At 36.4% G+C, this 11851-nt stretch overlaps 1 protein-coding gene across 1 annotated transcript; it reads left to right on the plus strand.

Moving 5' to 3' along the window:
* The first annotated feature begins 4964 nt into the window (after window positions 1-4964).
* On the plus strand, window positions 4965-5710 carry LOC147605603 (uncharacterized). Its single transcript, XM_086793402.1, has 2 exons — window positions 4965-5123; window positions 5254-5710. The coding sequence occupies exons 1-2, from the start codon at window positions 5007-5009 to the stop codon at window positions 5617-5619; spliced, it is 483 nt and encodes a 160-aa protein (XP_086649528.1). The 5' UTR covers window positions 4965-5006; the 3' UTR covers window positions 5620-5710.
* The last annotated feature ends 6141 nt before the right edge of the window (window positions 5711-11851 follow it).

Raw genomic sequence — 11851 nt, forward strand, 5'->3', positions numbered from 1 at the left:
GGTAGAGAAGATCTTATAGCTTTCACGATGACGGTAGATTCAAGATCCCCTATGCTGGAGAGCATACTACTGGACATAGGCATGGCAGAGTCCAGGCTCACATGCACCCCCCCTCGACATAGATGGTCCTACCACGTATATTTACTTATAGCTCTTCAGCATTAAAATTAAATTATAGAATAAAAAAGAGGATTAGTAAATCAACCGACTCATGGTTTTTCAATCAATGGAGCCTTGCACATCTAGATTAAAATCAATGGATTACAGGTCATCATGGATTATATCATCTACCTCTTCTGTTATCATGAATTTTTGGCATCTACTATGTAGCGATATTATTTATGATACAAAGGTTATATGGTTACATAGACAAGCATTTTTTTTAATGACCTCCTCTCAAATTTGTAGTCAAAGATTGCGACCATAAGTGTTTTTCAGGTCCTCAGCCCTAAACCTATATCACCTTATCCTAGGTATATTTTTCTTTAATTCTATGATTTATAAGATTTTTTTTTAATTTTTTGAGATTTTATTGGCTACTATCTACTATTTGGAATGCACTTTTATAGATTTGGTGATAAAAATAAAAACAATTCTCATAAAAAATGTAAAAATATTTCAAAGTTAAGAAAAGTAACCCCCTAAAAGTTGATGTCTTGCATCAAAGTTGATGCAAAACATCAACTTTTCCACACAACTCGATGTTTTACATCAAAGTTGACGCAAAACATCAACTCTACCACAAAACTTGATGTTTTGCATCAAGTTTTAGATGCTCTGGAGGAGAAGAAAGTTGAAGGATCGGAGGTCGATTTTCACAAATGGCTTGTTTTAGTGATTCTGTCCGCGCTAGCATGTTCAGGCGACCTATTCCACAAATTTTGAGAACCAACACAACTATGTTTTGATGCAAAAAAGCAGACGTCACAAAGCGATTTGGTGATTCACTAAATCTCTTTGTGACGTCTGCACATCGCATCGAAACATAGTCATATTGGTACTTAAAATTTGTGAAATAGATCATCTGAGCATGCCATTGCAGACAGAATCGCTAAGATAGGCCATTTGTGAAAATCGACCTCCGATCCTTCAACTTTCTTCTCCAGAGTATTTGAAACTTGATCCAAAACATCAAGTTTTGTGGTAGAGTTATGTTTTGCATCAACTTTGATGTAAAACATCAAGTTGTGTGTAAAAGTTGATGTTTTGCATCAACTTGATGCAAAACATCAAGTTTTACAGAAAAGTTGATGTTTTGCATCGAGTTTGATGCAAAACATCAAGTTTTGTGGAAAAATTGATGTTTTGCATAGCATTAATAAAAATAAAAATGCATATATTATCAATTAAGAAATTGTGATACTCAAGAACTTCAAAATGAATTTTAATACTACTCTCATCAAGAGCCAAAATAGGGTTTTATAATTAAGATAATAACTGTATCAAGATAATGCTTTTGTAATATAATCATATAAATATTTTTTATAGTTGCACTCTGTAGCACATTTTTTTTTCATGTCAATTTTTGTAAGAAATGTGTAAAGTACCCAAAATATTATCATTTTTTGGTAGTGTTGTACGCATGCGTAGACCACTTTTTAAAAAGAGATAAAAAACAGAACGTTTTTGCTGGAATCTTACGAGGGTAGAGATTCAAGGTTTGTGGGATGTAGGATTTGATTTATTGAATATAGGTCCTTTAAGGGAAAGGGCTGCTAGAACTACCCATGACACAATGGAGGGGGAAGCGGGAGACTTGCATGGTATGGATGCCAGGCCAACACATCGTGGAGATAAAAAGGTTGTTGTATTCACATGTGATTGATCTTATAAATACCAAGTAAATGCTTAATAATATCGTTGAGAGATTACTATGAGAGAGAGAGAGAGAGAGAGAGAGAGAGAGAGAGAGAGAGAGAGAGAGAGAGAGAGAGAGAGAGAGAGAGAGAGAGAAGAGAGAGGAGGTGTGTGTGTATGTGAGAGAGAGAGAGAAACAAGGAGATGTATGTGTGAGTGTATATATATATATATATATATATATATATATATATATAGAGAGAGAGAGAGAGAGAGAGAGAGAGAGAGAGAGAAAGTTGTATTAATGTCTTCAAAAGGCCAAACTGACCTATGAGACCAAAAGGTTACATCATATCCATGAGGTACATCATCCTAGGTACACAATTGTAATAAAGAAAGATAACAAAAATCTAGAACTATAAAATTTGATCTAGGTACATGAGCAGAGAGCTCTCATATCACCCTAATACATCCCTCATGGGCAGATCCACCCATCATACCCGGACCACAAGCTAGTGCAAGAGCTCAGCCTCCTAGAGGTGTGACGCTTGACAGATCCACTAAGTTATGCAAAGCTCGACGCCCTAGACCCCATGGCCCTCTCCCACGGCCACGCCACCATAGGAGGATCTGGACCATTATCTCCCATCATCGCAGGACCTTCTTGCGCCAGCTCAGTTTTACCACCTTGAGCACCATGTCAGAGAGAGAGAGAGAGAGAGAGAGAGAGAGAGAGAGAGAGAGAGAGAGAGAGAGAGAGAGAGAGAGAGAGAGAGAGAGAGAGAGAGAGATACTCTCAATAGAATATTGACATGGGCATTTAAAAAACCCAAATCCAGTGTGTCGCTTAGCAACACAAAAAATGGGAATACTTTAATAAGCTTGTGAACTATATTATGTCATTTAGTGACATAAATTGTTTTGCTAAAAACCCAAATCCAGTGTGTCGCTTAGCGACACAAAAAATGGGAATACTTTAATAAGCTTGTGAACTATATTATGTCATTTAGTGACATAAATTGTTTTGCTAAGAATGTCATTTAACAACATGTTCGATATGACACTCTTACCAACACTCTTGTGGGGGCCCAAATGTCACTAAATATATCACTTATAGGGCCCCCTTAAACTTATTGTGAACCCTTCATACCAAGTCAAAGTTGCATCTTCCAAGAATTTTAAAAGGATCTTGTGTTATTGATTTAATGTCCAATTATTGGTGCTACACTCTCTATTGAAGTCATGTATATATGTAACACTTGTTAACCACATTGTTAACACGGTTATCTTCACCAAAGATCAATAGCATGCACACCAATATCAAGTGCAACATATGCATAAATCTTTAGCACCCACAACAACCACCAATGGATGGACACTACCTATGAAGGAAAAGTGTGAGTCTATGTCAATTTAAGCTCCTAGCACATGGCAATATGCATATAAACGATTCCTAATGATTGAGATTTAAGGATGAATTATGAGATATGTAATTAAAATTTTATAAATCTACTTATAAGGCAAACTAAGTCTTGGCCACCCACAGTGGAGACACTTTTAGTGAGAGTGAATGAGAGTGAACACATATGGCCCTAAATATAAGTCAATTTCTCTCATAATACAAGATAGAAGATACAACACCCCCCCTCCCCCGGTAGAAAAAAAGGAGATACAAGGGAAGATTTCTCTAACCTTTACCTTGTTTCTTAGGGAAGATGAAAATATAGATGAAATTGAAAAGGAAGTGTTACCTCCCACTAAAAAAAGAAACACGTTTGTGAGAAACTTTCTCCTCTCCCAACTTCGAGAATAAAATATTCTTGGGCCTATTCACTAATTAACAAGGAAGGAAAAAATAGATTAAATATAAAGCATGAACTCAAGTAAAGCCAAGCACTCCTTTTGTAGAGGAGGGAAGTACAATCATTCAAAGCAATCTTTAGAAGATCAAATGCACATAAAACAGTCCAAAAGAGACTTAATATACAACTGAGACCTCCCTCTAAGTTAATTCAAAACCATGGTACGCGTCTGGTTGGGAGAATCCATGTTACAACAAGAAGAGCTTTTGGATATTTTGATGCATTTTACTTGCTGCACATTTTCATGGAATTTGTATTTATGGTGTACGTTGGCTATCAAGAGAAAAAAGAGATCAATTTGTGTGAGAACAATTTGAGCTTATCCAACAAAGGGTCTCTTTGATACATGGAATCAATGTGGGAGTGAAATATTAGAATGCAGACAAATGTGTATGGAAATATTGAAGTTGTGGCAATTTTATCTTGTACTACCAATGAGTTTTGTCATGCATGCACAAAGCAAAATAGGATCAAAAGTCGTGATAAATCTTGTTTTTCCTTGAAGAACTTGTCATGTTTATGTCACTCTCAATTGATCATGAAGGAAAGAAAATCTCAAACTTAAAGATTGAGTGAGAGCTAGTGTTTTCATGTTCCTTACTCAAAGTCTTCTTATATTCCTCACTCATTCAATATGAAAGCATCTTTTTACAAATCTATGTTATGTAGATTACAAGTAGTAAAGCAACAAATTTGTAACAACATTCTAAGCCAAGGGTTTTCAAATAGTGAAGAGTTGTACTAGGTTCAATGGACTATTAAATAGTACTAGGTTCTTGAGGAGATCTTAACTGATCCTATGGCATTTGTAAAAGGTGGACTATTGTATGTGGTTGAATAGTTTATAAATATAGTTATATTTCCCAAAAAAAACCAAGGGTTTTCAGAATGAGTGGTAAGTAAAAAACATCATTTTTCTAAAGAAGGGCAACCCTTCTCATGAGAAGACCATTGCGTTTTTTTTCCCTTGAATTTAAAAGTAAGGGCATATATGGCTTCAAAACTCGGGGATTTTGAGACGCAGACGTCAAACTTTGTTTAAGAATTAAATACCCGGGGTTTACTGTATTTGGGTAGAAGGTTCAACCGGTGGAGGATTGAAGCGAGAGCACTCTTTTTAAATTATGTGGATTGAAGCGACAGCCTATGCTTTCTTTGTTTATTAATGTCTAGCCAGTAGCTCCTGTTATGTGTGTTCCATATAATTAAACACACGTTTTGCTTGTGTAGATCATGAGCGATTTGCTTGCTTACCAAAAACAAAACAAAAAAAAAACAGTCCCTCAGTACCATGTAGCTGGCTAATATAAGATACATCTCCTCTAGCAACCTGCAATTTCTCACAAAATGGCTGCTTCTTCTTCTTCTTCTGCAGCATTTCTCATCTTCCTCGTCGTATTGGCTTCCGTGTTCAGCAGCACAACAAGCCAGGGCACTATCTTCAACTGTCCTGTAGATCTAGAGGTCAGACTGTCACGTTAATTATGATGCTTAATCACTGATCATCTCAGTTGCAGCAGCTTAATGGTAGTTATGGGTCGTGATCCTCTGCTGCTAATGCCTGTTAATTAATCTTGATTATTGATTCCTGCAGTATTGTTCGGGTGACTTGTCTACATCTTGCACCAATGCGACTCTGGATGTTGCGAACCTCACCGCAAGCTGTGAGGTGTACGAGACCTCATCGCTTGACCTCAACGAGCACATCTACTTCGGAGCCTACGATGCCCAGCTTCACTGTGTTTCCGGCTACGGCAATTTCACGTCGTCATGCTCCAACACGACGCTCAGCGACGGCCATGTCCTCTATGCGTACTGTTACGAAACGTCGACTGAGATTATAGAGGTCAGCGTGGATCTCGATTGCTGTGTTACCGATGATGACGGAGCTTTAGGCTGGACTTGCGTTGTGGGTGCCAACGGCCGGCCCATGTCCGGTCTTGTAACGGCGACACGCTAGCTGCCTCCAATGCAAGTCCGGTCTCATCAATAATAATCTCGTGATCGATCGTTCGCAGTAAATAATAATCTGTTGTTGCAGCTTTTGCAAACATCTCTCTCTCTCTCACGCGCTCTCAAATGCAATGATGTTAATCCTAATGTTAATCCTAATACTAGAGACTGTGATTGACCTCCTACTACACAATGGCCGACAGAACCCATCTGCGCCCATTCTGAGAAACGAAAGCAAATATGCTTTTTTTTTTCACGCAAAAAAAAAGCTGCTTGTGTTTTTTTTAGCACGGCACGCGACTTTTTCAATCTCATACTTCTTATTTTCAATGTGTTTGTTGAAGAAAAGTGAAAAGGAAAATAAATGAGAAAAAAAAATCAATTGACTCTAAATCGCTCTTCTTCTTTTTTTAATTATAATTATAAACTGTCCAGCTACATATACAACAATCCACAAAAGCCCATAGTACAACACTAGACCACAAATTTGATCCACACAAAAGATGAGTGTTCCCAACTATAATGTGGTAACCCAACTGCAAATAAAGACTCAGTAGGAGTCTCCTCCTCCATAAACTCTTTCTTGGTCCATATCTTCACATCAGGTGTACTTCCAATAGGGTTCTCTATTCAATGCCATAAAGGTGTGAATACGTTGCTTCTCCTTCAAATACCATCTTTGTGTTTTAGGCCCAAACTTTGGCAAACCAGCATTGTTATTCCTATCAAGCACCAACTTCTTCAAATCTTTCCCTGCATATACCTGCCACATGCCATTAAATCCATCCCATCGTCATGTGAGTGGTCATCCTATGCTAGCTTGTAAAGCTTGCACCAACTCTACAAATGTATGGTCATTCATCTTATTCACATAATATTCAGACCAGTAGTGATGCACACACCTATACATCAATTCTATAGCATCTAATCCCTACCTTTGAAATACTAGATAGTTTCTAGAGGTCTAAATATCCCATAAACAAGTATATCTAACTACGTTGAACACCACATCAAGTGACCCCTCTAGTTCAGTTAGAGCTTCCCCACCAAACTGGTCCCCTTAAACTTATACTAGTAAATACCCACTTACCTATGTTGCTCCACAGTCCCCTGATAGCATCCCCAAAAAGTATGTCTACTATCCCAAACTCTTGATCCACATCTAGGACACCCCCTTAAGGTAAAGTTTCTGTGTACCAAGCTATATCCAAGAGGGAGAGCCCACATACATACTCTCCACAAAAAGGTCTATGCTTTCAAGTCTAAATAGCTCTTATCCTACCCATGTAAAAATATCTTTGCTCCTCTCTCTCAAACAATTAATTTCACAATAGGGGTGGATTAATTAATTAGTGCTAGGTGCCACTAAAGAAACCTTAGATTGGTAAGGTTGTTGTTAGGTTTGTATGTGACCTGTTTGGAATAGAGCGAATCGGACTATGCGTTTGGAAGCTGAGGAGCCAACTTGGGGCCAGTGGCATTCAAGTCTAGCAACCCGGATTCGAACCCACGTTTTCTAGTTGTTAGGTTTTTCAACCTTTCTTATTGAAAGTTTTTCAAACCGTCCCTTTTTATCTCTGATGGAAAATACAAAATCAATCTCTCTCTTTCTCACAAAACCTCTCTTTGGAACGAAATCCCTTCTCTCTACCCCTCCCTCCAAAAATCCTCTCTCACTCTCCCAGTTACCATGATTTCTCCCTTTGCAATAATTGAAGAAGTATTATGATGTCACTTGATGTAGCTTTTTTTAAAATCACAAATTGTAAGTGTAAGATCTCACACACATTAATAGTTTGTATTCTACTTTTTCTGATTTACCCATTCATTACATGGATAGCACAACACTACTTTTTGCAATGCAAGCACCACATTAATCCACATGGTAGCACAAATGATAATTTTTAATATCACTATATATATATACATATATATGTATATATATATGTACATGTATATGTATATATATATGTATATGTATGTGTGTGTGTGTGTGTGTATATGTGTGTGTGTGTGTGCGTGTCTGCGTGTGTGTGTGTAAATATATGTATGTGTATATATATAGAGGGCGGAGGGAGAGGAAGTGGAAGTGGAAGAGGAGGAGCAAGGCTTGGATCATCGCCAAAACGGAAGGTATTACTCGTTGACGTGCTCTCCACTCTCTCTTTCTCTCACGAGCTACCCTTCTCCTCTTCTCCTCTTGAACTTGGTGGACGGGGGGAAGTCTAGTCCTATCACGTTTCCGACTCCTACGACTTTGAGAACCCATTCTCAAGGAAGCTAAGAGAGAAAAAATTATAAAGGCTCAATGATGGGATAGTACTAGAGATAAGTGTGGGATAGTACTAGAGATGTGTGATTATATAGGAAAAATAGGTTATCCACTTCAAATCTCATTGGATTTCCTATCTAAGATTGATTGGATACTTAAGATAAACATAAAGATAAACTATTATCCACTTAAAAATCAATATTATTAATAATATTTATTACAAGTCTAAATATTTATCATTACTAGATATATAAATATATCTTTTATTTTATAATTATATAACTACCTTTTTTTTATAATGTATTTTTTTTAGAAATTTTATTCAAAGGTTTATTCTACATAAAATATTTTCAAGAAATATTAAACTTAAAAATTTATTTTTTTAAATTGAATAATATGAACTTTAATAATAATATTATTGATGTAATTTTAAAATATAATCTTTTAAAATTAGTGATTTTGAATTCTTTTATTTAATAAGTTATATATATTTTATTATTTAAAATTCTATATTCTATTTCTCTAAACTACTAAATTAACTTTTTTAAAAATATGTTTTTGAAAAAAAAGGAGAGGTGGGAAGGAGGTGCCACGTGTCACATGCGTGCATGACACATGGTAATCTCTTAACATGTGGCACTATTATGGTTGATGTGGCAATTCCATGATGTGGCATGCCATGTCACCAAGTGCGAGGTGGCATGCAAAGGTGGCAAGAAGATGTGGCATTAACGATGACTAGGATGATGAGGTGGGGAGTCAACTAGGTTGACTATGTTGACATGGAGGGTGGAGGTGGCAAGGTGAGGTGGCAAGCTACTTATGTGGATCCTCTCGAAGCTCATGTGGACATAAAGTGGTATGCATATATAAGATTTGTGCCTACCCAAGCCTCACACATGAAATGATATCTAAGCTTTGAAGTTTACTAAGCCTAGATTTCCACCAAACCTAACTAGGATTGGTTTTAGACTAGAAAAGGGGAGGTGGTTAATTTTTAAAGAGAATAACACTTTTGAAATAAAAATAAATCATTTATGCATCTTTCTATGCATAAAATCAATTTTAATAAATAATATCAGTGATGTCCATGCATATTCATAGGTGAATATGTACATGGAGTAAATTAGAATATTTCTTTTAGAATGCACAAACGGTGGGAATTACTCTTTTGGAATAACATAATAATAAACTTTCTTTTTCACAAAATTCTAGAAAATTTTGCCATAACCTCCTTTGTATGGCTGACCATTTCTCACTTTTATCATTCTATTTTCAACTTAAATTAATCCCAATTAGATGTAAAGGACTCTAATCTACACAATTTTTAATTTCCAAGAGAGTAAACAATAAGAAAAGTTTAATTAATCTTTTTGTTAATCATTCCACGATAAAGAAGGGCTGAATTGTAAAGAAGAGAAGAGGGTGGCCTTTTCATCAAGGCATAGCATTAGAATTTACTTCAATCACTATAAAACAAGAAAATCAAGAAAAAGCATAGATTTAAATTTAAAAAGTAAGAAAATTTAGCTTACATGGAGTTGTAAGCTTTCCTTTGGCTTGAGGGATTGAGGGTTCTACTCTTGTTTGAAGCAAGAGTGGCCACCGATTACTTTGGAGAGGATTAAGCCAAAAAACAATTGAATTATCAAGAAAATTCAATGTAAATGGCTCTGGGTAGGAGTAGAGTAACAGTGCATAAACACTATTAAGCTTTTACAAAAGGGGGAGGCTTCTATTTATAGAAAAAAGTGAGCCTCTAACCAAGCAAACTGATTCTAAATTTTTAAGATCAGTTTGGTCAATTTTTGACCATTTTTAGGCCAGTTTAGCTTACTTTTTGGAGCTAGTGAAACAGGAAAGAGGAGAGATGAAAATATCTTATTATTTTTGAGTTTAAAACTCCTCCACACATGTGAAATAGGCGCCTCCTTCATGAGGGGAGATCCCCAATCTGAGGTGTCAAAAATGCATCATTTCCTCTAAATATCTCTTAATTTTTAACTAATAAACCTTGTACTCAGTCAACTCTTCATCTTATGTGAGCATTTACTCATTTTTGGGGGGTTTTTCTTTTATTCTTCAATTTATCTCCTCCCTACACATGGATTAATCTTATTGGTCCATAGGAACCTTAATTGGACCATAATCAATTTTTTTTGAAAATCTGGACCCTCAGGCTAAGGTCCTTTTTACCTATTTTCAATTAATTCCAATTGCATATTGGAAAGTTCTTTTTGAATTTCTATTTCAAGGGAAACCATTTTAGACACTAGGAGGATTTTTATATCCAAAAATATCCCAATTTTGAATTACCTCCCTCTAGACATTTTCTCTCTCCAAGCCAAAATAGGGCAAAACAGGATCTTTCTTTTATTTCAGAGAGGGGAATAATTATTAGATTAGAAGGGGAGGTTCTTATACTGCACATCTCAAAAGCTGGAGGGAGGAATAAAAAATGTGAGATGTCCTCATCTCGCAAAATTAGAGGACAACTCTTTCCCTTAAGATCCAACTAATTCTGGGGTTCCTTATAGTCTGGTGAACCCAACAGAATCGTGGGAAAAGATCCCTTATATAGAACTCATCATCAGATAACAATTCACTCAGATCATATCATTCAATTCCTTATCACAATAATGGTCCATTAGACCGAAATTTTTATATGAACAGTCCTTCATGGGAATTTCAATTATACAAATTTTTAATTTGTCATCCCTTAACTTGATCCACTGGGTCAAGTGTTAACAATAGCAATTTGTCAGCACAATCCACTAATCTCATAGTGATTTGCTGAAGTCATTATCGTCATTCCAGTTACGAATATCATCACAGGACTCATCCCATTCATTGTGGTTTTGCTCAGCTTATCGCTTTTCAACCAAAATTCAAGAATCATCATTTTTCAATCAGAATCTAAATCATTTCATCAGTTCTTAACCAGAATTTTAAAATCATATCAACCACATTCGAATTCATCATCTGGATAGCATTTTTGCTTATAATTTCAAGATCTTAGATTTACTCGTATATACTGCCAGTAAAGAGCTGCAGTTATACCCTCTGTATATACGGGTAGTCACGGTCCTTGGAACTATAAGGTAAATACCATCATGTTTAGGCCTCAAGCAAGTTAGGGATTCCATGCAATTGCGGTACTTCCATCTCAAGACCCAATTACTAATTTATGAATTTCAGTCTGAATATCAATTTGTATGAATTTCATTACACATTTTGAACTTTTTACTGTTACTTTATAAATTTTTGACATTTTTGGCTTCTCAGTTGATCCACTTTAGCTAAATGTGCTATGATACTAGCTGAAAGATCCCTGTCTCCTCCGTGCAACGAATTCAGGGGTACTAGCAGTGGAAGTAGCACTTCTTGCGTGGCCTCGCCCACGGATATCCGGACAAGAGACTAATCCCTCAGTTCTTCCAAAATCGAACCCGAAAAAACTTCCCTCGCTTGGAAAGCACGGGCGATTCCTCCAAGATATTTTTACTCTAACGTAGTCAAAAGCCTTAGCTAACTGAATTGATCTGACCAAACCCGTAAGTCCCATAGTCAGATCAAGGAAAGATTGCGCTTGGATCATAGAGACCAATGCTTTTTTCCTCATTGAGAGGCACATCCGTTGATTCTTTTACATAGAACAATTTTTATCTAGGATTTACTTCATCTATCGTACCATAACAGAATTGAGTCTCATTTTAGGGATCCATCAGTCGAGCCTAGTCCCGTGGGTTAGAACCACTGTAGTGATGGGATCCAATTAGGAATTTGGTTAGGTTTTGTCCCGAGTACTAGGGAAGAGTTCCCAGGCCCCCTAGCCGGATATTCATGCAAACTTAAAACTTAGTCACACCACTTATACACCCAATATGAAATTGCTTTTTTCACAGATTCAGCTGTCTTTATAACAATCATTTAATTAAATCATAGTGTTACTGATCATAATCCTCAA

This window comes from Cibotium barometz, chromosome 59 (assembly GCF_041138505.1).
Source record: "Cibotium barometz isolate CiBa-2024 chromosome 59, ASM4113850v1, whole genome shotgun sequence".
Lineage (NCBI taxonomy): Eukaryota > Viridiplantae > Streptophyta > Polypodiopsida > Cyatheales > Cibotiaceae > Cibotium > Cibotium barometz.